We start from the raw sequence: 24901 nt of genomic DNA on the forward strand, positions 1-24901 counted from the left end.
TGATTGATCACACAGGAAGAGAGCGTCGTCAGCTCTCTGAGATTATTTGTTAAAAAAAGAAAAAGTTAATAAATTTAAAGCCAAAATAATTAAATATAAATAATACATGATTAGAAATTCAGTAATTTAAAATGTATTAATCATGGGTACAAATGTATGTTTGTAAAGTTGTGCAAAAATATAATTTATAAAATAAATCAAATGTATCAGAGAGATGTAAAAGTTTCGCCAGGTGGCGCTGTTGCACCTCTTCTGTTTTTCCGCATTGCTGCAGATCAACATGGCGTCGGCCCTCGGTCGTCTGGCCCGGCTGTGCGTCCCCAGAAACGGTCTCTTCTCCCCGTTAAGCCCCTCTACAGGGCCGGGGAGGACCGTGACACCGGGCCGGACCGCCGTGACCTCCTCCTCCGGAAGTGTTCTGCCCAAACCCAAGAAGGTGAGTGTCGGTTTGAAGGCTCGTGCGAGTCACCTGAAGGAGCGGTGACGTAATAAGACTCAGACTTAAAATAAAAGTGAATAAAAGTGTGTGCACGAGCTGAGCTAAGGTTTCTGTGTTTGTGGTGTGTGTGACACCGGGAGCAGACCCCGTTCGGTCTGATCCGGATCGCTCTGGTCGTGGTTCCTTTCCTGTACGTGGGGACTCGGATTAGCAAGAACTTCGCAGCGCTGCTGGAGGAGCACGACATCTTCGTCCCTGAGGATGATGATGATGATGACTGAGCGCTCCGAGGACTTCCTGGTTTCAGGTATCAACACTGAGCAGGGTCGTCTCCAGGATTTATCCCCCCCCGAAATATGACCATAACCACGCCTCCATTACGCCAAAGAGCCAATCAGATGAAAATACTGACAACGCTGGGATTGATGTGTAGTATTGGGAACACTGGGAGTGATGGGTTGGACTTCACAAACATGGACGCCTCCACGCTCGTTAACCTGCGTACACGCTCGTTAACCTGCGTACACGCTCGTTAACCTGCCTCCACGCTCGTTAACCTGCGTACACGCTCGTTAACCTGCGTACACGCTCGTTAACCTGCCTCCACGCTCGTTAACCTGCCTCCACGCTCGTTAACCTGCGTACACGCTCGTTAACCTGCCTCCACGCTCGTTAACCTGCGTACACGCTCGTTAACCTGCCTCCACGCTCGTTAACCTGCCTCCACGCTCGTTAACCTGCGTACACGCTCGTTAACCTGCGTACACGCTCGTTAACCTGCCTCCACGCTCGTTAACCTGCCTCCACGCTCGTTAACCTGCCTCCACGCTCGTTAACCTGCGTACACGCTCGTTAACCTGCCTCCACGCTCGTTAACCTGCCTCCACGCTCGTTAACCTGCCTCCACGCTCGTTAACCTGCCTCCACGCTCGTTAACCTGCGTACACGCTCGTTAACCTGCCTCCACGCTCGTTAACCTGCCTCCACGCTCGTTAACCTGCCTCCACGCTCGTTAACCTGCGTACACGCTCGTTAACCTGCCTCCACGCTCGTTAACCTGCCTCCACGCTCGTTAACCTGCCTCCACGCTCATGTATGCAAATTCCTTCAAACTCTAAATTGCAGAAAACACTGTCCATGTTGAACACGTGCAACATCGGGTTTCGTGCACATGATCAGTAAGTCCAACGATGTTGTCTGATCACTTGGATACTTGATGACCTCACATTGACCAGCGCTCTCTCTCTCTCTCTCTCTCCTCCGCAGGTCGTCGTGTCGTCGCCTCTGAGTCGATCGTGTGAGCACTCGATTGCCTTCCTGTCGTTGCCTCTGCTGTGTGTCGCCTTCTATCCACACTTTGAAAGAGTTTCGGGGTTTCCTGCCGTTACCATAGCGACCGGGCTGCACAGCGCCGCCCGTGTCGTACTGTCTCTGCATGCACTGATGAAGTCTTAATAAAGGGACGCAGATTGAAATGAGTCATTCTTTACAAAACCATTCAGACGTCGTGAGACGCTGCAGAAATCCCCACAAACACCTTAAAAAAAGACACTATACAGGAAGTGAGCACGTAACCGAGGAGGTCGTTCATAAAAGGTCGACCCGTGTGAACAGTGAACTTTGACCTCTCAGCAGAATCCAAACAGATTAAAACGACACACGAACAGAAGACACAGGTCAGTGTGTGTATTCACTTTGTATTTACAATAGAGGAGAAACAACCAATCAGGACTGACGGGGACACAGGTCAGGGGTCATGACCCCGGTAGAATTTGGACAGGAAGTCGGTGGGACGAGGTTCTTCGGTCTCGTGGAAATAACGCATAATGTGAGTCTTCTGCTTCCACACGTGGATGGTTTCCTGCAGCTCCATCTTCCCCTGGAGATTAAAAAAGGAACATGAAACCACCATCTTTTTTTATCCTCTGACGACAGAGCCGTGTGATTGGTTCCTACGGTTAGCAAGTTTTTACCTTGATGACCAACATGTCGATGACTCGGGGATCTGTGACGTGTTTGTTTTTGTCGAACATCTCCCTCACTTTGTCTCTCCCCTGACGTGACGTGATGTCCAGCTGAAAGATCGCCACTGTGGACAAACACAAAGAACCGTTTACAGCCAATCAGCTTCGCCGACAAAAAACAGAAAACGTTACGTTCAAACTGTCACCTGAGTTTTCCATCAATAAGTCCAGTTAAGTAGCATCCTTTGGCCTTTTCACTGTCAAACGGTGGGAATGGCACCAAAATAAAGATAAGTACTGTCCTGCCCTTAAGTCAGGGCGCCGCCGCCATCTGGCTTACACGCCACCCACCAAGTCAGGGTCCAGAGAGCGGAGAAAAGCAACTAAGATCAGGGTTCACAGTTCCATACTGTGCTTGACCAAAGTCAGAGCCCCTAGTGTTTAAAATGAGTACTGCAGTCTAAACTCTAATCATCACAGAGAGCTGTCTCCGCCCCTCCTCTCACACAGGTCAGCATGTGGTGGACACTGTAGCTTCAGTGTTTAGCCAGCTCTGCATGTGGTGGACACTGTAGCTTCAGTGTTTAGTCAGCTCTGCATGTGGTGGACACTGTAGCTTCAGTGTTTAGCCAGCTCTGCATGTGGTGGACACTGTAGCTTCAGTGTTTAGCCAGCTCTGCATGTGGTGGACACTGTAGCTTCAGTGTTTAGCCAGCTCTGCATGGGTCTGTAAAGCTTTCTGCGTTCTAACCTCTCTCCATGTTTCATCTCCAACATTGATCCTAGTTTGAGCAGCTTTCTGCTGCTGGAGCTTATTAGAAACATGCAGAGGCTTTTTAGCTCGGGTACAATCACTTCTATCTGAAGCAGTTCCACTGCCCGCTTCCATCGCTGCAACACCTGTTCACCTGATAACTGCTCTCATATCTGGCAAACCCAGGGGCGTCTAAAACGGCCGTGTGGGGGTCTCACTGATTGGAGTTCAAACTGTCGATTAAAACCTGAGTGTGGTTGTCATAGTTACAACAGAAATCAAAGACAGAAGTTGTACCTCCTTGTTTACTTTATAAAATAAATGTTTCTTTGCGACACTTTTCAACAATCACGGCCTGATTCAGCTAAAAGCCACCAATTCACACGGTCACCATTTACACCGTAACACCTTCTCTGTTAGTTATTTATTTACTGTTAGCGGCTAATGTTGCTCACGACCTTGACGCTCGCGCGCTCTCTCAGCTGTTCATCGGCCCAAGTGGACCCACATACCTGTGTTCGGGACCTCTCGGTACCAGGCCCGGTACAGCTCCCGGACCCTGCGCTTCGCTTCGTCCAGGTCTCGGCTGAAAATCGGTTTAACTACTTTAGCTGCTCCCGCAGCAACTCGAGCCGCCGCTGTCGACGCCATGACTGCCGTCTGCGGACACTTCCGGTTGCGACTGTATAACGTCAGTAAGCTGCTTCTCTCAGTGCTGCCGCCTCGCGGTGTGGAGGAAGACATTCATAAACAGCCAGTCAAAAGTCCTGACAGGTAACGTTTACCTTTTATTCATGTTTTCAGACATTCAACACTAAAATATCATCATATATTCAAACTGCAGTGAAGTTTAGAGCGCTGATGAAGGTATAAGTATATATTGCTGGTGTATACTAAATGTTTCCGGCCTGATGAAATAAACATTTTTATTCTTTCAGTCCATCTTAGAGTTTGGATCTGTCTCAAAAGAGGAATTTCCCTTTTCTTTTCTTTTTTAAACATGAACTTGACAGCACACAAATAATTATCGTGTGGCGTGGCCTCAGGCGTGTGCACAAACAGGATCAGTCGTTGTGTTTGTCTTTATTTGTAGTCAGCAGAATCATTAAAAACACATTCACACAGCTGACGTGTTTTTGCAGAACTTTTTTATTGTATAATTTACAAAGTAAATACAGGCTCCACATTAAATATGAAAGTCTTTTCAAAAGGTAGGTAGATTGGTCATTTTATCACAATTCATAACGTCGATACAAAATTTGGCTCATTGATGCAACACGTGTTGTGTTTCTGTTGAAATAAATGCCTGGAATGGTCGGGGAAGACGGGGCGCTTCTTGGAGAGTTCCTTGTTTGATGAGGGCCGACGGTCACTCTGCAGCTACATGTTCCTCCTTTATGATCACAGACCGCCGGCGTTCAAAACATTTACTGTCTTGTTTTTTCTTCCCTATCGACGGCCTGTAACACCAAGCTGTGAGCTCGCTTTCCACGATAAAAACAATAATTACAACTAAACGACAGCGTCCGAGTCCGAGAGCAAACATGAGTCAAACATTATTTAAAAAAGAACGGAGAGGAGTCTCCGTCGCTCAGCTGTGACGTCTGAGGCACGAAACACCGAAACTACGATCTGATAAAAAAACTAACTGATAACATATGAACGCTTTATTTACAACACCTGATAAAAAAAAAAGATTCCAGTTTCAGACCGAACACTCGCACAGAGCTTGAATAAAAAAAGACAAAAGTGCAGTTTCATATACATGTGAGGTCTACTTTAAAGAAGCTGATAGTCTACTCCACGCCGCTCACGGGCTGGATGATGAACACTAAGGCACTATGATGATCCTCACACGCACACACACACACACACACACTCAGACGTCCTCTCGTCTCCTCCGTCGTGTCCCTTGGACCTCGATTCAGTCACCACGCTGCAAACACGCCTGCAGAGAAACAGCCAGATGAAGGACATGGAAACAAAACTACTATTACAAAATCTGTATCTGATGACACGTAGGCGTTAGATAAGATGCTTGTGCATGCTTTTATTTTGAAAGAGGACAAACTGAGGTTGGTCACCTGTTACCTGCAGCCGAGCGTCAGTGCTCCAGGCTGTTTCCCAGTTTCTGACCCTCATGCAGAGCAGACAAGGCCAGCCTCAGGTGCTCCTTCAGACTCTGGATCTCCCTCTCGCTCCGACCTTTCATCCGGCTCAGCTCGTCCTGCATGTCCGAGTAACGCTCAGAGGCCAGCCGCTTCTCCTGCAGAGCAAAGACACAATCAGCTCTACTTCCTGTTAACATCCGTCTTTGATGGCTTCTTTCTTCATCGTTTCAGGACGGTGACTCCCGACTCCGCCTCCACCCACATCAACCAACGATTTGTTTGTGTTGCTTTTTCAAAATAAAACAGCATATCTCGCGCACACACACACACACACACACACACACACACACACACACACACACACACACACACACACACACACACACACACACACACACACACACACACACACACACACACACACACACACACACACACACACACACACACACACACACACACACACACACACACACACACACACACACACACACACACACACACACACAGTACCGTGTTGAGGAACTGCAGCTCGTTCCTCAGACAGCTGATCTCTTTGTGTAAGTAGTCGATCTCGTTTTCTTTGACTCTGAGAAGAACCTGAGAGGAGAACAACGACAGAGCGCTTTAAAACAAACTGATGTTAAAGCTCTAAATCATTTGAAGCTGCAGGAACGCACGCAGCTGTTTGTCTCCGTGTTCCCTTTGAGCTCTACCTTCAGCAGAGAGAGAAGGAACAAACTGACTCCCTTCAGACTTTGTTCTGAGAGCAGCAGAGGTTTGTTTTGTTATTGATCCTTTCAGAGTCTGCAGGATGTTTCGTCTCTGAGCAAAGGTTTCTAACCTGCAGCTTCTGCAGCGTGCACAGCGTCCCAGGGTGTAGAGAATGCAGAAAGTGCATAAGCCCCGCCCCCCCAAATAAAATCAGGTTAGCTCTCGTTGCTTTTCACACAGTGCCGTCACAGCCCTCCTCTGGTCGTGTGGTCGTGGGGGCTGTGGGTTGGTGGGCGGCAGATTTCAGTTTCATGGAAACTGAAAGTGTGTGCTGGTGCATCGGGGATGTTACCTCCAGTTCACAGGTCGCTCTGTCTTTGTCGTCCTCAGAGTTCTGATCCGGCGCTCGCACTCGGCTGATTTCTTTGGCCAAACGGGCCTTCATGTCCTGCAGAGGACAAATGTTGTCTTAGTAAGCAAATACATGCAGACAGACTAAAGAGCTGCAGCCTGTTAGAGACGGTTACTAGAACCAGTCACCAGCTGAATGTGGTGACACTTCATGCACAGAACTCACCTGGTTCTCTTTCCTCAGCTGCTCCATGTCTCTCTCCTTGCGGCTGATCTCCCTCTCTCTCTCTGCGTTGTTCTGCTCAGCACGGTTTAAGTCCAAACACTTCTGAGAGTATCGCTCCGACAGCCCGGCCAGCTCTCTCTGCAAGGCCTGAGACTCTGCCCTGGAACCAGAACACAGCGGAGATATACAGGCTGCAAGAAGCTGCAGGCTTCAAACAATCATCACCGGAACTCTGCCCCTAGTGCATCACACGGGTACTGCAGTCTAAACATGATCCTTTAAAGAGGATCAGGCTGCAGACGAGCTCTCCTCTCACCTTCAGCAGGTAAGAAGTCGTGTTTCTCTTCCTATGGGTTCGTGTTTGTTGCATGCTCTTATTAAGTGTGAGGTTGTTTTCCTGTTCCATTTTTTGGAGGCATGTGTTTCCTCTTGTGGTTAAAACAGCTCTTCTGCTGAAGACCAGTAACCACAGAAAGAAGGAAGGGCACACAGAGAGCACGCTGCACAGAGAAGCTCTAAAACAGCTTTGAGTTGCAGCAACTGAAACAGGATTACGTCAGCAAACTGCTCAAGTTTACAAAGGAGAACTAATCCATGACCAAACTCTTCCACATTCCTGAAGTGCCTCACAGGACCCTGCGGCTGCTGTGGACACTGAAAAATCCACCTCTGATTTGACCAAAGAGAAAGCTACAGCTATCAGCTGTCCAAACAGACACTTGAGCTTTATCTCAGCAGGAATGCAAACTTTGCATTTTTAGATTGAAGCTGAAGAAAGGAGCGACCGCGGCGTCCTGACAGCGAGGGAGGTGAAGGTACTCACTTTTGTTGGACTCTTAAAGTCTGTGAATCGAGCGCCCCGCTGTTCAGCCTCTTGGACTTCTCCACCTCTCTCTCCAGCTCCTCTTTGTGTTTCTTCTTCAACGCCTCCATCACTGCAACACAAACACGCCATCTAATGGTCACAGATGCTCCTGATTGGACACTCAGGAGTCACACATACACTGCTCTCTCTCCTCAGAGTCTGAAACTGTCCTGACCCCCCCCCGACCTCTTGTGATGTCCTGCTTCTCCTCCAGCAGCAGCCTCTCCTTCTCCGTCTCCAGCTCCTTGATGTGCCGCTCGTGCTGCCTCTGCAGCTCCTCCAGAGCGTGTCGATGTGCACGCTCCATGGCTGCCAGGCTGCGTCCACAGGCAGCCTCAGGGCTGCAGCCCCCCCTCACTCCCCCCCCCCCTCCTCCTTGTAGATGCTCCAGCTGTTGCCTCAGTGACGCCACCTGAGAACAGAGAGAGACGGAGGTAAAGCTCACTGAGCAGCAGGACGCTCTCTCTAAGCTTCACTCTAACTGTCAGACAGTTCAAACACAGAGACACAACAAACGAGCAGAAGACAGAGCAGCGTTTTCCACCGCGTCATTTCAATGGTCAGAGCGAGAGAGAGAGAGCGCCATCTTAGTCGTCACAGTGTGTTGGGGTGGAAAACGCCGCTGAAGAGGAAGGGACACTTTGAGGTGTTAACAGGCAGGAAAAGGAGGAATCCACTCCATCCTGGAAGATGAAGAGTTAATTTGCATTTGATTGGATTTGCAAATTAGAAAATCTCTCCACGCACTACCTCCCTCTGCAGCGCCTCATTGGCTGACTGGCTCAAAGACCGTGATCCCGCAGACGGTAAAGAGCTCATCTCCTTTAACGGCATGCGTTCAAACTCCGCCCACTTCTTCTCTATATCCTCCTCCGTGCGTAGCCTCTGGTTCGACCCGCCGCCTGTGCCCTTCCTGGACAGCACCGCCTCCCATTGGCTGCTCGTGTTCCTGTCCTCCTGCGTCTGGCTATGCTCCCGCCCCTGCCCCTCTCCTGCTTCTCTCTGATTGGTCGGCAGAGAGCCGGACGAGGCGGGAACAGGGGACAGCTCGACGTATTCAAACCTGCGCTGAGTAGGCGGAGCCGAGGTCGGAGCTTCTGATGGAGCGTCGGCGTGACGCGATGACGGGCGGCGGGACGACTGCAGGAAGCGAGAGTGGGAGTTTTCTTTGTCACTGCTGCTGTCGGGGAATCTGCAGACGATTAGAGACAAATCAAAACAGAAATCAACACTCAAAGAGACGCTGTGTCTCTCTCCTCACGGGTACACTGTTTCACTCTGAATTTGTCTGAAGCAGATGACCACAGGTGAAAACCATAATCAAGTCCACGTAGTGGACTGTGAGCTGATTGGTAAAGCGCTTCATGTTTCTGCACTTACTGCGTGAGGTCCGGAGAGCTGCTGGGCCGGATGCTCTTCTTCAAAACCTCGATCCAGTTCCTCCTGATCCCGGCCGTCATGGCCGACAGTGTGAACGCAGCTTCCCGTGTCTGGAAAACAAAAGGAGAGAAAAAACAGGTTTAGGAAACACAAAGAGAATAAAGAGTCCCTGAGAGAGAGAGAGAGAGAGAGAGAGAGAGAGAGAGAGAGAGAGAGAGAGAGAGACAGAGACAGAGAGAGAGAGAGAGAGAGAGACAGAGGGAGAGAGAGAGAGACAGAGAGAGAGAGAGAGAGAGAGAGAGGGAGAGAGACAGAGAGAGAGACAGAGAGAGAGAGAGAGAGAGACAGAGAGAGAGACAGAGAGACAGAGAGAGAGACAGAGAGAGAGACAGAGGGAGAGAGAGAGAGACAGAGAGAGAGAGACAGAGAGAGAGACAGAGAGAGAGAGACAGAGAGAGACAGAGAGAGAGAGAGAGAGAGAGAGAGACAGAGGGAGAGAGAGAGAGACAGAGGGAGAGAGAGAGAGACAGAGGGAGAGAGAGAGAGAGACAGAGGGAGAGAGAGAGAGAGACAGAGGGAGAGAGAGAGAGAGACAGAGGGAGAGAGAGAGAGACAGAGAGAGAGAGAGAGAGACAGAGAGAGAGAGACAGAGAGAGAGAGAGAGAGACAGAGGGAGAGAGAGAGAGACAGAGAGAGACAGAGGGAGAGAGAGAGAGACAGAGAGAGAGAGAGAGAGACAGAGAGACAGAGGGAGAGAGAGAGAGACAGAGAGAGAGAGACAGAGGGAGAGAGAGAGAGACAGAGAGAGAGAGAGAGAGACAGAGAGAGAGAGACAGAGGGAGAGAGAGAGAGACAGAGAGAGAGAGAGAGAGAGAAAGGTGTCCGTGAGATGTGAGTCTCGATAAGAGAAACTGAGAGTGGGCGTGGTTCGTGCAGAGAAAGAGGACAAGAGGACAGATATCCTCACCTGTATCTGGAAGCCGTAGTTCTTCTCCACATCAAACTCAGACACCTTCACACAAGACTTGAGGTCGATCTCCCCGTCCAGGTCGTCTTTCTGCTCAGGAAACACAGGAGGGAAACAAGGCTGTCTGTCTGACACTAAACGCTGCGTGTTATTCTTTAAATCATCAGGACAGAGAGGAGGTGTACCTCCTCTGCACTCGAGTCTCTGTAGTACTTCAGTCCAGCATCCGTCAGAACAAACCAGTGCTTCTTCCACTAAAGAGAGAGAGAGAGAGAGAGAGAGAGAGAGAGAGAGAGAGAGACGCTTCAGTTTCAAAAGTCCAGAGAGACAAGTGCAGGAAGCAGATGTACTGTAGCATACCTCTCCACTGTCGTCCAGCTTGGACATCCATCCCTTCTTAAAGTTCAGCAGGTCAGGCTGTGAAGAGGAGGACGAGGTGTTAAAAACAAACACACGGACCTGCTGTGTGTGTGTGTGTGTGTGTGTGTTTTCATTGTATTAATAAGTATATAAAGGGTTAATCTCGTCATACTGAGTGAATACAGCAGATACAAAGCTGCTCAGGTTCAAACTAACTCTGTTATATTTATTTAACTCCACATCGCCCCCCTTTTTATTTTTTATCACTTTATTTAAAGGACCAATCAGAGAGCTGCTCTCCTCCTCTGTGATCAGACAGCAGCCAGTAGACAGCTCTCTGTGATGTTTAGTTTAGACTGCAGTACCCGCTTTGAACACTAGGGGTCAGAGTTACAGACTGCTCCTTTAAAACTAAAACCAAAGTGAACCGAATGAAGAAACAAACAGAAGAAAAGAAGTTTGCATCATGAAGCGTTTGAAAGCAGAAACATGATCTCGCACGGCGTGCTAATGAAACAGGGCTGGTGTGAAATGAAGCGAATCACTCTGAAGGCAACAACAGGAAGTGAAGCTCGGTGTGTGAGGTGAGAAAAATGACAAAGATATCTCCTTTAAGACAACGGACATCATGAACCCCGAGAAGAGGAAAAACAAGATCCTCCAGATGAGATGATCCCCCACATCCAGATTAACCAGCATGCATTCCTCCTGCTTATCTCGCTCTCACAGGCGTGTAACCCCCCCACCTGTCCACTCTGCTCTGATCCATCTTTGTGTTCTGCTCTTTTACCACATTTTATTTGTGGGCTGAACTCACGCTCGGCTTCTGGCTCCAGCTGCTCTTGTCATGGTAAGTTCAAAATAAAGCATGATGCTAATAAAGTCTAAACACTGCAGCGACTCAGCACATCCTGAGACTGTCTGTGTGGGTCCTGGATATGTGCCTGTAGTTAACATGTTGGTATCTTGTTTATGCTGCCCTGTGAAGGCCAGAATGAAAGGGTTAAATGTGTGTGTGTGTGTGTGTGTGTGTGTGTGTGTGTGTGTGTGTAACAGAAGTCACACAAAGAGTTGAATTGACTGTGCGTTGACTCTTCCTGCTCCTGTAAACAACACCGAGTAAACAAAGCTGAAACCCAGATGAACTCTCTCAGAGAAATGATACAGGGATGAAGGCGTGTCAGCTGTCTGGTTACCATGGCAACCGTTTACAATCAACTTAATCTTCTTCTTCTATTGTTCAAAGCTTTGTTGAGAGGACCAAGAAACTCTCTCTTTCACCGTCACGCAGATGGTCCAGTCTGGTTCTGATCCAGGTTTCTGTCTGTTCTACATGAGTCTGGTTCTGATCCAGGTTTCTGTCTGTTCTACATGAGTCTGGTTCTGATCCAGGTTTCTGTCTGTTCTACATGAGTCTGGTTCTGATCCAGGTTTCTGTCTGTTCTACATGAGTCTGTTCTGCGACGGAAACGGACACGCTGCTCTCGTCGGCCTTAAAGAGACACACACACCAACACGGAGCGTTCAGCTGGTTTGTCCTCTTTAAATATTTCTACATTTTTAAACAGTTTGTTCTTTTCGATGTAGTTTTTCTGCCTCGTGAGCGCGCGCGTGCACTCCCCGCGAAACGGACGTTAACGACCGTTAAAAGCTCGCGAGCGTTTTAAAATACACATTTAAAAAGAAAAACTGATGAAGTTGATGACTTTCAATGAAGTAATAAATATGTACATGTTTTAAAATATAAGACACAACTTACCGTCATCACGACCGGATCCAGGGAGGTACCGAATAAAAAAAGAAAAGTACCGTTAGCTCCTTTAATTAAAATCCTTTTTAATGTCACTTTGACGAATCAACGGAGGAAAGTTTCTGGGGGGGGGGGGGACTTTGCTTTCTGCATTAGAGTTATGCGAAAAGAGATAAACCCCCGCCATTCATCCCCATGTTAACCGAACCCAGCGAAGCTTCAACGTCCATGACAGAGAAGAGTTTATCCCAAAGTGTGCACACACGACCAAGAAGAGGTCCGAACCTGGACGTTAAACAGAACCGTCTCTAACGAGTCGAGTGTGACTCTGCTGCTCTCTCTTCCACTTCCTGGGCGGATCCGCGAAGATCGTTTGAGGAAAACATGCTCACCACACCAAACCACACGAAGCTGGCTCTAAACAAGTCCACCAGGGACCCCAGAGGCTCGATACCGGGTCAGACACCGTGTGAGGGGGGACAGACCCTCGAACCTGAGCTAACAGAAAGCTTATTACTCAAAGAAAGAGCATCAACACGCTCATCAGAGGTCTCACTCCTACTGTTTCCTCGGGACCAAAACTCTCTAAAAGTCTTTCGGGGATCTTTGATCAGGAAAGTTGAACAATCCTCCTCCGAATCAAACAGATTCTCTTTTATTGCCTGGCTGGATGAAAATAATCGGAGCTACCTAACAATGTTCCCTCCCACCCTCTCTAAAAACTTCTCTTGGTAGCTATTGGTTTCAGTTCAGGAATTTCAACACATGCCCCAGCAGACCACAATTGACAAAAGCTCAGTCAGCCTTATGAAATGCCTGCAGGGTGTAGGAGGTGAAGTCTGCAGTCAGCCCTCCAAACACCATCTAACAGAAGGTAGAGGTAGTGTACATAATGTCAACAGATAAGAGTGCCAAGTGCATAAAAGCTTTATGATTATAGACAGGATGTGTGTGAACAGTGGACGCACTGCCAGCATGTCTAGTCAATATGTAACAGAGAGATAGCATGTATTGAAATAGGCTCAACTCCAGTAAATCTACTGAACCATGGCTGCTGCAGGATTGATCCGTGATAGCACAAACATCTGCAGTTGCTTCACTCACACAGGAAGAGTTGTTGTTCACACAAACAAACATTTACATACATTTACATTTGACATGTTTTTAGCGGCCCACTTGTATCACATACCTGCATTTGTTCTGATCTGTGAGGATTACCTTTCCAAGCGCTGCCCTCATCTGCCGTGGGACTGCCCGACCGCTGCAAGGACAGAAGACGCTCACAGTCAGAAAGATTAGAAAAGTCCGACTGAGTTTCACATGACACATCTGTTGTTGATGTGGTTAACTATGAACATAATATGCATGTATAAACCACAGTGCAGATGTCTAATATCATACAGGGAGTTGAGTGTGACCTTGAGCCAGCTGACCTGCAGTGAGGTGTAGGAGTGAGCTCGGGACAGATACCCACTGCTGCTACATTGCCAGTCTCTGTCAGCGTCTCCTGTGTCGTCCCACTCTCTGGAGGGATGCTTGCTGAGCGAGTGGCTGAAATGACATCAACAGGTTATCTACGTCTTATTTGGAAGTAGGAATCATTTCACACATGATCCGGCTGACCTGGCTGGTTTGAAGAGTTCCTGTCTCCTCGAGGGCTGCAGGTTCTGAGTCCTCCCCATGTGGCCTAGTCCTTCTCTCTGATGGATCATCTTGACCTTGGGCACGTCGGCTATCATGACATACTCTTCCCTGCTCCTCCCTGTGGACCCCGCTGACAGCTGGCCCGACTCGGAGGACTCCATGGAGCTCTGGGAGGAGGTGTACCTCTGCAGTTGAAGCTGAGGTGAAGGCGATGGGCTCCGTGCGTGGTGGGAGGGCTTCTTGTTATCACGGGACGGACGAGGAGCCTCGTGAACATGTCGACCAATCGCTGATCGGATGCTTCCAGGCCTCCTGGTTTCCAAAGTAATAGAAACTGCTCTGCTTCCATTTGAGGGTGACGCAGCTCGAGACAAAGAAGAGCGTGGTGATTTCTGCAGGGATGATGGTGAGTGACTAGAATCAGGTTTCAGGTCTTGATGATGTCTCTGATAGGAGCGGCTGGACTCTCCATTCGAGGCCTGTCTGAGGATGGAGTAGCCTGGCGGGTCAGCGTGTCCCTCTATGCGACTGGAGTGATGCTTGCTGTGGAAGAAGCTGGCTGTTTCTGTTTGTCGTGGTGGCCGCTGGTCATAGCTTCTCCTCGATGGTCCAGAATGATCCGGACTGTTTGTCTCAGAGTTACGCAGCACAGGCCGAGAAGGAGCTCCATGGCTTCTCCTCGATGGGGAGGCGTTGCGTCTTTCATGAGCACTGGCATGTAACGGACCACTGCTGTCTTTTTCCCTAAGTTGGTGTTGAGACGGGCTTTCATAGCCCCTCCTTCCAGGAGAAGAACCGCGGCTGTCACGATCTCGACTCACAATGACCGGGCTCGATTCTGTCTTACGCAGCACAGATGGACTTCTGTCGTAACCTCGCCTGGGCGGAGACATGTTTGGGATTTCTTCTTCTCGCTCATTTATTTCGTTCCTAGCCGTTAAGTTACGCAGCAGAGCCTGACTTTCAAAGTCATAACCTTCTCTGACTGGGGAGCCGCAGCGTCCGGGGTGACGGCTGAGAGAGAACGCTGAGTCAGATTTACGGAGAGGGGATTGGCTGAGAGAGGGAGGATTCCTCCGTGGTGGACTGTCACGGGGACTTGTTGAAGTTCTCCTCGACGGGGAGGAAGTACGACTGTCACGTCCACGAACATGACAAGTAGAAGGGATTTCTTTGTTGCGTAGAGACATTTGGCTTGAAGGGTTGTAGTCCCTTCTCGAAGGAGAAGAACTTCTACTGTCACTGCTTCTACCTCGAACTTCAGTTTTCCTCAAGGCACTCCTGAAATCAGAAATGCTGTTGGTCTGGGTGTTGAATGGACTTGCACATGATTTAAAGTTTCTTGGCAGCGTTCCTGACTCGACACGTCGTCCAGGTGAGGAGCTCCTGGGAGCTGGCTCCATCCCTCGAGGCCGCCCGCCAACATCAAAGCTTCGACTGCCGAGTGAGGCGGTGGACTCGCTGCGTCTGAACGTGGAGTTTCCTCTGGAGGGAGAAGGAGAGCGAGACTGCAGAGCGGAGCCACGCCTCGAGGAGTCCAAACGTCCCGACTGCTGATAGGAAGAGGAAGAGGAAAGGTTTCCCCAAGCGTACGAGCTGCTGGCCCTTTTACGACCAGGAGAAGCCAACGACTCGGCTATCTTAAAAGGAGTCGGACTTGGAGAACGGGGGCCGACTTGTGCTTCAACCTCAACGGCTATTTCATAAGGGTCAGGGGGTTGTGTTTCCACGGGCAGGTTATCATGTAGAGAGTCTGTTATCTGTCTTTCAGAGGCCACGCCCAGGTTTGGATTTCTGAAGGGGACGGCGTCTTTGGGCTCTACACTTCTGCTGCTGAAGATGGGACGCCCTCTCTCAAAATGGCGGAAAGGAGGAGGCGAGCTGTGATCGCTGAGTAAATGAGAGCCCGACGTCCTCCCCAGGGAGAAGTACCCGCTCTCACGTCTGTCTTCTTTTAACCCTGGAAGAGAAGCCAAGTTACACGAGGTTTCCCGACTCAAACAGAGATATATAATGTTTCTGATAATCGCTGTGGGACACCTCAGCTGGTGCTGCCAAGAAAAGAACACCTGTACATGTAACTGGATATCAGCTGCTGTCCGTAAGTTAATCAGTAACATTGGAGCATCTTCAGTCGTTTCCTGTCTGCAAAGAAACGAATGAAACTGAGCTTCCATGTACCTGACTGTCTGATGAAACTGTCCCTGCTCGGAGCTTCATCCATCCACGCCCGATGTTTGGCCCGATGGGGGGGAGGGTCAAGCCGAGTCATTGCGACTTTTGTCGGACGGCGACGGATGGGCAGGTATTCGTCCTCTGCAGTGATGGACTCCTGGTCGTCTCTCTGCTCCCGACAGCTCCGTGCAGGAAGAGACGAATGAGGAGACGGGAGAGATGAGGAGACGAGGAGAGATGAGGAGACGGGGAGAGACGAGGAGAGATGAGGAGACGGGGAGAGACGAGGAGAGATGAGGAGACGGGGAGAGATGAGGAGAGATGAGGAGACGGGGAGAGATGAGGAGACGGGGAGAGATGAGGAGAGATGAGGAGACGGGGAGAGATGAGGAGACGGGAGAGATGAGGAGACGGGAGAGATGAGGAGAGATGAGGAGACGGGGAGAGATGAGGAGAGATGAGGAGACGGGAGAGATGAGGAGAGATGAGGAGACGGGGAGAGATGAGGAGACGGGAGAGATGAGGAGAGATGAGGAGACAGGGAGAGATGAGGAGAGATGAGGAGACGGGGAGAGACGAGGAGAGATGAGGAGACGGGGAGAGACGAGGAGAGATGAGGAGACGGGGAGAGATGAGGAGAGATGAGGAGACGGGGAGAGATGAGGAGAGATGAGGAGACGGGGAGAGATGAGGAGAGATGAGGAGACGGGGAGAGATGAGGAGACGGGAGAGATGAGGAGAGATGAGGAGACGGGGAGAGATGAGGAGAGATGAGGAGACGGGAGAGATGAGGAGACGGGAGAGATGAGGAGAGATGAGGAGACGGGGAGAGATGAGGAGACAGGAGAGACCAGGAGAGATGAGGAGACGGGGAGAGATGAGGAGAGATGAGGAGAGATGAGGAGACGGGGAGAGATGAGGAGACGGGAGAGATGAGGAGAGATGAGGAGACGGGGAGAGATGAGGAGACGGGAGAGATGAGGAGAGATGAGGAGACGGGGAGAGATGAGGAGAGACGAGGAGAGATGAGGAGACGGGGAGAGATGAGGAGACGGGAGAGACGAGGAGAGATGAGGAGACGGGAGAGATGAGGAGAGATGAGGAGACGGGGAGAGACGAGGAGACGGGGAGAGATGAGGAGACGGGAGAGATGAGGAGACGGGAGAGATGAGGAGACAGGAGAGACCAGGAGAGATGAGGAGACGGGAGAGATGAGGAGACGGGGAGAGATGAGGAGACGGGGAGAGACGAGGAGACGGGGAGAGATGAGGAGACGGGGAGAGATGAGGAGACGGGGAGAGATGAGGAGAGATGAGGAGACGGGGAGAGACGAGGAGACGAGAGAGATGAGGAGACGGGGAGAGACGAGGAGAGATGAGGAGACGGGGAGAGACGAGGAGACGAGAGAGATGAGGAGACGGGAGAGATGAGGAGACGGGAGAGACGAGGAGTATGAAAAGAAGAAGGGAGGAGGGGGGGAGGAGTTAAGCGGTTACTGGGGATCATGCAGAGCTTGAATGATGAAGCTCATAGATCGATCTCAAAGGACAGGTGAGGAATGAATGCATCAAAAAGTGCACGTGAACTCGTGCACACTTTCTAAGACATTGCAAACACACATACTGCCAGTGTGTTTCTGTAATTTAAACAGAGACACCTCCAGGAGCCACGGGATTGAACCTGGGCCGCCCACATGGAGGCCTCCTAACCGCGAGGCCATCTGCGCCCCATGGGTACCAGGTCTGATGTTGGTCTCTAATCAGTTTCTTTTATGAGAACACGTCATGACAAACAGAGCGACTGGTACTGTCTCTTTAAATAATGGTACTGTCTCTTTAAATAATGGTACTGTCTCTTTAAATAGTGGTACTGTCTCTTTAAATAATGGTACTGTCTCTTTAAATAGTGGTACTGTCTCTTTAAATAGTGGTACTGTCTCTTTAAATAATGGTACTGTCTCTTTAAATAATGGTACTGTCTCTTTAAATAATGGTCCTGTGGTGAGTAAAGCCGACCCTGAGGTCCTAAGCAGCAGGCCTACCTGTCGGTGCTGTCGTCGTCGTCGTCGTCGCCGTCACAGATGTAGAGCTCGCAGTCTGTGCTCAGGATGCACAAAGAGCCGTCCTCATGACGCACGCGGCCTCCGCTGACATCACAGGCGCTGCTCACCACAGACACAGCGTCAGAATCCTCCTGATAGGGTGACAAGGTGAGACACAGGGCCAATCACAACGTCTCCAACTCCCTCAAGTCACAGAGGTCAACGGCTGCATGTCCACACCCGACGTGATGTCTGAATCACAGAGAACAGTTGGAGCACAGAGATGAGTCCTGACACACACATGTTCAGCCTGCTGAAACTCGAGCTGACTTTAACTCATTAATCTTTCATCTCTTTCTTTCTCGCCATAACCTCTTGTCTTGAAATAGATTGTCCCTAAAAAGAGGCGTCCTCGTCCTGCAGACATCAGTCCCACGCAGCGCTGCCTGCAGCCTGCAGGACGCTGGGACCTGCGGAGATGCAGAGAAGCTGAAAACATGTGAACGTCCTGAGATGGACGATGTGACGACTTGTTATCTGTCACAGCTTGATTCTGCACGAGTACGTTCCCCTCGTTTTAGTGAGTCGCACCTCCGTCTCATGTTACCAGTGATTCCCAGGAGAGCAGAAAATGATCCGGCTTCATGAATCCATAATGAGAGCCGACGCTGACACCCTGCTGCTCCCTGCCTCACCTGCAGTCCTCTGTTTCTGATCTGATCTGACACGCAACGAGGACGAATGCTCGACCTGTGACCTGTGTTCATGAACCGTCACAGACTCTGGCTCTTCTGTCAAGTGAGAAGAAGTCTCAGGGACACAAACACAGTTCAAAGGTTTTGTGAGTTAAATCTAGAAACTTTGTGCATCAAGTCAGTTCAAGCTGAGCCAAACACAACACGGGCCCCTCCTCCTGCCTCTGATGTCCCCTGTGAGATCTGATCACCTTCCTGTCTCTCGTCACCTGGCTGCTGGTGTCTCTGTCCTCCGCCTGGGACGGGATCGGTGTTAGCACTCCTCTGCCTGATCCCATCCCATGTTCAGCCCCGGTCTCTGTCGTGCTGGTCTGCCGTGCTGCTGCGGCCTCGGCGCTCTGCCCTGCGGCGGCGTGCAGGTGCCTCTGGCGCAGGCAGTCGTGGCAGCGGGACGGGTCGAAGATGTTCGCTTGGAACTTGGGGCAGATGGGCTCATCGGCCGAGACGGGCATGACGAGTCCTGCAGGATCATCTCATCCAGCAGAGGAGCACAGAGATGATGCGTTCATGAAATCACTGGAAAACAGAGACATGATGATTGATATTTGTCAAACTTGCAGAAGAACCAAAAAGAGTTGAAGCTCTTTGTGAAGCTTCACACCGTCTATCACGTCATGCTTCATGCACCATCTGAAGCAGGCCAGAACTAATTAAAGCCCAGGACGCTGAAACACAATCCAGAGGACTGTAACGAGCTGCATCACACACACACACACACACACACACACACACACACACACACACACACACACACACACACACACACACACACACACACACACACACACACACACACACACACACACACACACACACACACACACACACACACACACACTCTGAGGCAGAAGGAAGGAGCTTTGATATAAAGGTGAGAATGATTACCTGAGGAGAGCGCTCCTGCTGTCAGCTCCTCTGTGGAGACCTCATCAGGACTGTGAGGACGAGCTGCCCCCTCAGACCCCCTTCACGCCTCCTCTCCACATGCTGCCAATCCTCAAATCAATCTGATTGGCTGATGTGAAAGAGGGTGAAACTGAAGCATCCGTGCAGCAGGCCATGAGGAGACCCCGCAGCCGGCCTGCAGCTTCCTGTGATGCTGCTTGTATTAAATATCATGAGGCTCGTGTCAGCTGGCACGCGCCGGATCGAGTTAACGTAAATAAATAAAGACCGCTTCAACGTACAGCAGCACCGAGAAACACAACTTTAAACTTCTCCTGACACTTCTTCACTCTGAAGAGGAGGAGAGGTGACGTCTACCGTCTCTACAGACTGTCTGCACGCCATCTCTACAGACTGTCTGCACGCCATCTCTACAGACTGTCTGCACGCCACCTCTACAGACTGTCTGCACGCCATCTCTACAGACTGTCTGCACGCCACCTCTACAGACTGTCTGCACGCCATCTCTACAGACTGTCTGCACGCCACCTCTACAGACTGTCTGCACGCCACCTCTACCGTCTCTACAGACTGTCTGCACGCCATCTCTACAGACTGTCTGCACGCCACCTCTACCGTCTCTACAGACTGTCTGCACGCCACCTCTACAGACTGTCTGCACGCCACCTCTACAGACTGTCTGCACGCCATCTCTACAGACTGTCTGCACGCCACGTGCAGGCGTGTTTCTTAAAGCCTTTGATGACATCATTAAAGGTTCCTCCTTTAGTTAACTGCGAGGAAACGTTTCCTGATGTTCTGCAGAGGATGTCGAACACAGCGGCAGGTTTCCTTTCAGTCAACAACAATGAAAAAGACAGACGAGTCTGCTGATTGGTCAGATTTATCTTTATTCTTTTATTTTTGTTGAAAAAAATGTGAAATCAGCAGTTTGATAAAAAACAGGTCAGACAAACGTTTGAGCACGGCTGAGTTTATGATCAGCTGATGCTGGTTTTCCAAACAGGAGAAGAAGAGTTCTCTCTCTCTCTCTCTCGCTCGCTCAGTCCTGATGATGAACACGTTCTCTCTCTCTCTCTCTCTCTCGCTCGCTCAGTCCTGATGATGAACATGTTCTCTCTCTCTCTCTCTCTCGCTCGCTCGCTCAGTCCTGATGAACACGTTCTCTCTCTCTCTCTCTCTCTCTCTCTCTCTCGCTCAGTCCTGATGATGAACACGTTCTCTCTCTCTCTCTCTCTCTCTCTCGCTCGCTCAGTCCTGATGATGAACACGTTCTCTCTCTCTCTCTCTCTCTCGCTCGCTCAGTCCTGATGATGAACACGTTCTCTCTCTCTCTCTCGCTCGCTCAGTCCTGATGATGAACACGTTCTCTCTCTCTCTCTCTCGCTCTCTCGCTCAGTCCTGATGATGAACACGTTTCCCAGAGTTCCTGCGTCTCTGAGACTTGCTGGTCTTCCTGAATCGGTGTTTACCCTCCGCGCCGACTGATCTCTTGTCGGTCTGCCGGCCTCGGCCTCCTCCACCTTCCTGCTTCCCTTTCCTCTTCCTCTTGCTGGTGAAGGTGCTGAGCTGAGACGTCAGGGAGCGGATCCTGGAGGGGTGGGGGGGGAGGGGGGGGGGGGATGAGGGGGGAGGACAGCTGGAGCATGAGAGGCTGATGGTCGAACGTCAGATGATCTGATCTAACACGCTGTGAAGTTTAACCTTTAACATGATTCTAGTAAACATCGAACGACATCCATGTTTGTTACCATGGCAACGACACTACAAAAACAAAAGCTGGACACATAGTTGCTGTTAAAGCAACGCTGATGCAAAGTGCAGAATGCACATGACCCGTGGACGCAGGGGGCGGAGCCAACACAGGAGGAAGTTTCCAGCACTGAGAGGTTTTAACCCCAAGACGTGGCGAGCTTACTTTTTATTCATGATCGGGTTCCCGGCTTTCCTCGGCATCGCCTTCGTTTCCTCCTGCTCCTCCTTTCCGGTTTCTTCCTCCTCGCTCGCCGCCGTCACCTCAAGACGACAAAGATTCAAACCGTCAGAACGAGTCAGAGACAGACAGAAACTTTTCAACCAACCAGCGACCTTACAGGGTCGCCCGCGGGGCCGAGCAGGTGAGACGTCGTGAGGTCCAGATCACTGATGGTCGTCACGGTGACGGTGTGGTTGGGATGGTCGTACTGCACAGACTGTGTGCTGCTGGTTATTCTGTCCTCCAGGTCGTCTTCAGCGTCCTCTGAGAGACAAACACTCGATTAGAGACAGAAATCAGCGTGAAGTTTAGAAACATGATGAGACTCACGCAGAGCGTCCGTCCTCTCCTTCAGCAGCTTCACGTATTCTTTATGTCTCTGCAAGCAGACAGAACATGTCAACATCTCACAGCTGGAGTTCAGAGATTGACATCTTATTTTAAACTGTTTGAAATCTTTAAGTATTTTAAACTGTTTGAAATCTTTTCTTACTTCTTCTCGGACTCTGATTTGCTCCTCTTTGATCTTCTTGCGGATTTCCGCCAGAGCTTCTTTCCTCCTCTCCACCTTCCGTTTGTGGAAACCAGTTAAATATTCCCTGACAGAGGAGAGGACAGGTGAGCTGCTTTCCGAGTCAACCCGACTAAACACGAAAATATCCGAGTCCTAAAACATCAACATAAACTCAAACCAACACATGAAACTGTTAAAGTATTGAAGACTCTTTGTAGTCACTGACCTGATGATGGGTCAGTGAGGGCTAAAGCTAATAAATGAGCTAAGCTCTAAGATAAATCTGTTTCCGGTCTCTGGACTTACTGCCTGTCTTTGTCGTCAAACGTCACGATGCATTTATTCTCCCGTTTCTTCGACCCGGGTTTAAATTTCCCCTTTTTGGACTCATTGTTGTGTTTTTTAAAGTGTTTCATGTTTCACACGTGAGTGTAAACAAAACTACCTCCGGTTAGCTCCGTCGACGTTTTATGACCGACTGGGAACACAGACCGGAAACGCTGAAAGGTTCCGCATCGTAAACCAAAAAAAAAAAAGGAAAAAAAAGTACATTAATATTTAGATTCAGACTTCAGATCCACCGGGCTCATTAAGAACAGTGCACCAAAATAATACACAATCATAAATTCATTAAAGGAGCAATATGTAACGGTGACACCTAGTGTTTAAAACTGGTACTGCAGTCCAAACCATTGGCACGAGCTGTTTCCCTGCAGCACTGATATAAAAACAAATATTCTCATCGTAGAGTCGTATAGTGCTGAGAGGTTCTCAGATGTTTTTAAACCATGGTGCCCCCCCCCCCCCCCCATTATGGTAACACTGAAAAACAATCAGAGACGTTCAGATCATACACTGTAAAAATAAGACAGGACAAGGTCCCCTGTGGAGTGAAGCTTTTATTTTTAGAGCTCCCCCTACTGACTGGCTGCAGTATAGGTCATAAACCCCGCCTCCTCAATGATAACAAACGGGACTTGGGTCAAACTGTTAAGTTAAAATACTCGTCACATAATTTTTTTCCAGACGTAAAGTCTGCTGTGATCATTAGATATTATCACCCTACATGGTATGTTCAAGTGCTCATTGTTCTGTGAAGTTTGTTTTAAAGATAGAGAGACGTCTCATGTCACAGTTGATCTGTGAGCACAGAACTAAAGAGGGCGGGACTACTTGACAAAATAACTGATTTTGCTGGTGCAAGAGGTCTCAGTTCGTAGATCTATCCCCCGTCTGGCAGGGATAGTCCCTGGAGAGCAGCCCTCCCCTGGCAGCCCTGCAGCGTTCTGCAGGCTGCTGTGATGACTTTGTCCTTTATGCTCACTTCCTGTGAACGTGACGTGCTGCTGGGCGCACGCTCTGCTGTGACATACGACACGATTCCCTCAGATTGTTTGTAAACACGATGAGACGTCTTCGGTCAGGTGTTGTTTTATTATAAAAACAAACATCAACATGTACACAGAAAAGCAAACAAACAGTGTAATGTAACATCGTTCAAATGGAAGCAACAGTCGGACAGATGTTTCTACTCGTCTTCAGCGTGTTCAAGGACGCCATCACGCTCTTTACGTTGACCTTGAGGAAGGACGTCTTTCTTCTGCAGGTCGTTAAAAAAAAAGCAAAAAGAAACGACAGCTTTGATTCTAAAACATGGAGCCGGACGTTACGTCATCGGACATCCTTAAACCATCTGTTCCACGCCGTCTTCACTGTAAGCCCCGCCCCCGCCCCGCAGAAAGCATCTTTATTAATATTACAGGACATAACCATTAAATAAACCAGAAAGAGGAATGCATGAAGATGTGGACAACAGACGAAGATTTCACAGACATGCGAGTCCTCGCCGCTCCGACTCGGAGAATTCAAACGTTTCATGAAGGCCTTTTTTTTTTTACACAGAGTGGGCGTGACTTCCAAAATCGGTCTCTTCACTATGTTCAAGTAAATATACATCGTGTGTTTTGTGTCCGTCTGCGAGCTGGAGGATGACCTTTAAGTGACCTTTATGGGTTCTTTGATGTTTTTCAAATCAAAACGAAAGCTGCTCGCTCTGCGGCGCCACAGACGGCGATTTATGGATAATAAAATATGTTCATGTGTGTCGGGGTCACCTTCACGTCTGCTCGGAGATTCAGACTAAGAAATCTAAAAAGCGTCGAGCGTTCACTTCCACGTGTTTCGCTCTCTGGCGTGCGTCTCTCCTCCGACGCTGCAGGAGAAGCTGCTTATGTACAAACTATTTACAACGGCCGTCTGTGTGTGTGCGTCCAGCCTGCGCACGCCGTCCAGCCTGCGCACGCCGTCCAGCCTGCGCACGCCGTCCAGCCTGCGCACGCCGTCCAGCCTGCGCACGCCAGCGTTTGGCCATCAACACGACACGTTCCCCTTTTTTCCTGATCTCGATGTTTGTGGTGTCCAGCAGGTTCCTGATTTAAAGTCGACATGATTCTCATATTTACACCTGTTGGTTACCACGGCAACAGAAATATTATTAGCAGGCAACAACTTAGTTTTCAATGAGCAGAGATGATTTCTCTGCTGCACGCTCCGAACACGCTGCAGAGGATGAGGTAGATAAGAGACGCTCCGGATCCACATGTGTTCTACACTCCGAGGAGACGCTCAGAGGCCGTCGTCCTCGTGGGTTCGAATCCGACCTGGGCCTTTTGCTGCATGTCGTTCGCCCCCTCTCTCTCTCTAATAAAGACATTAAAATAACTTTAAAAATAGATACTCTACACGTCGACGTGACCTGTTTTAAAACCATCAAATCTAAAATGTCTGAAGTGAAGAAACTAAAACTACGTGTGCAGGAGAGGAGCGAGGACAAACTCCTGCAGCGTCTTCACAAAACAGCTTGAGACGGCGTGCAGGAGTCTCAACGGTGTTTCTCCTCGTATTTCATGATTTAAGACGAACACACGTCCTCAGATCTAAAGTCAGCCTCTCTTCATCTGTGATTCAACCTGAAGCGTGCATGTGAGACGAGACGCCACAGAGCGCCACC

General features: G+C 49.6%; 6 protein-coding genes across 10 annotated transcripts in view; 1 reads left to right on the top strand and 5 right to left on the bottom strand.

Moving 5' to 3' along the window:
* The first annotated feature begins 237 nt into the window (after positions 1 to 237).
* Positions 238 to 1915, top strand: smdt1a (single-pass membrane protein with aspartate-rich tail 1a). The gene is made up of 3 exons (XM_079366989.1): positions 238 to 436; positions 583 to 746; positions 1706 to 1915. Exons 1-2 carry the CDS (start codon positions 281 to 283, stop codon positions 718 to 720), a joined length of 294 nt encoding a protein of 97 aa, XP_079223115.1. The 5' UTR covers positions 238 to 280; the 3' UTR covers positions 721 to 746; positions 1706 to 1915.
* Positions 1916 to 2122: 207 nt separating this feature from the next.
* On the bottom strand, positions 2123 to 3831 carry ndufa6 (NADH:ubiquinone oxidoreductase subunit A6). Its single transcript, XM_079366982.1, has 3 exons — positions 3670 to 3831; positions 2413 to 2528; positions 2123 to 2318 (listed from the first exon to the last, which is right to left on the bottom strand). Exons 1-3 carry the CDS (start codon positions 3806 to 3808, stop codon positions 2187 to 2189), a joined length of 387 nt encoding a protein of 128 aa, XP_079223108.1. The 5' UTR covers positions 3809 to 3831; the 3' UTR covers positions 2123 to 2186.
* A 457-nt stretch (positions 3832 to 4288) lies between these two features.
* Positions 4289 to 12384, bottom strand: triobpb (TRIO and F-actin binding protein b). Of its 4 annotated transcripts, none has more exons than XM_079366960.1 (13): positions 11891 to 12380; positions 10132 to 10188; positions 9957 to 10025; positions 9772 to 9861; positions 8805 to 8914; positions 8175 to 8616; positions 7611 to 7836; positions 7383 to 7494; positions 6560 to 6719; positions 6335 to 6430; positions 5782 to 5868; positions 5242 to 5423; positions 4289 to 5105 (listed from the first exon to the last, which is right to left on the bottom strand). In XM_079366960.1, exons 1-12 carry the CDS (start codon positions 11894 to 11896, stop codon positions 5262 to 5264), a joined length of 1617 nt encoding a protein of 538 aa, XP_079223086.1. In that variant the 5' UTR covers positions 11897 to 12380; the 3' UTR covers positions 4289 to 5105; positions 5242 to 5261. The 4 variants fall into 4 exon arrangements, with proteins under 4 accessions (XP_079223086.1, XP_079223085.1, XP_079223087.1 ...); XM_079366959.1 differs by having other exon boundaries at positions 8172 to 8616; XM_079366961.1 differs by lacking the exon at positions 4289 to 5105 and having other exon boundaries at positions 5414 to 5520; positions 5739 to 5868; positions 8172 to 8616; positions 11891 to 12384.
* Positions 12009 to 19069, bottom strand: LOC306838646 (uncharacterized protein). 2 transcript variants are annotated; one of them, XM_079366951.1, is made up of 6 exons: positions 18706 to 19069; positions 17742 to 17893; positions 15707 to 15882; positions 13505 to 15485; positions 13315 to 13432; positions 12009 to 13142 (listed from the first exon to the last, which is right to left on the bottom strand). In XM_079366951.1, the coding sequence occupies exons 1-6, from the start codon at positions 18946 to 18948 to the stop codon at positions 13029 to 13031; spliced, it is 2784 nt and encodes a 927-aa protein (XP_079223077.1). In that variant the 5' UTR covers positions 18949 to 19069; the 3' UTR covers positions 12009 to 13028. The 2 variants fall into 2 exon arrangements, with proteins under 2 accessions (XP_079223077.1, XP_079223078.1); XM_079366952.1 differs by lacking the exon at positions 18706 to 19069 and having other exon boundaries at positions 15707 to 15869; positions 17742 to 18006.
* A 1685-nt stretch (positions 19070 to 20754) lies between these two features.
* On the bottom strand, positions 20755 to 22462 carry nol12 (nucleolar protein 12). Its single transcript, XM_079366979.1, has 6 exons — positions 22198 to 22462; positions 21871 to 21976; positions 21708 to 21756; positions 21496 to 21641; positions 21321 to 21418; positions 20755 to 20993 (listed from the first exon to the last, which is right to left on the bottom strand). Exons 1-6 carry the CDS (start codon positions 22305 to 22307, stop codon positions 20798 to 20800), a joined length of 705 nt encoding a protein of 234 aa, XP_079223105.1. The 5' UTR covers positions 22308 to 22462; the 3' UTR covers positions 20755 to 20797.
* Positions 22463 to 23306: 844 nt separating this feature from the next.
* Positions 23307 to 24901, bottom strand: part of srebf2 (sterol regulatory element binding transcription factor 2) — a 32484-nt gene continuing 30889 nt past the window's right edge. The window contains exon 10 of the mRNA XM_079365410.1: positions 23307 to 24901. This exon is cut by the window's right edge and continues 524 nt beyond it. The gene's annotated coding sequence lies outside the window, so the exon portion shown is untranslated.

This window comes from Symphodus melops (assembly GCF_947650265.1).
Source record: "Symphodus melops genome assembly, chromosome: 17".
NCBI classification, from domain to species: Eukaryota; Metazoa; Chordata; class Actinopteri; order Labriformes; family Labridae; genus Symphodus; species Symphodus melops.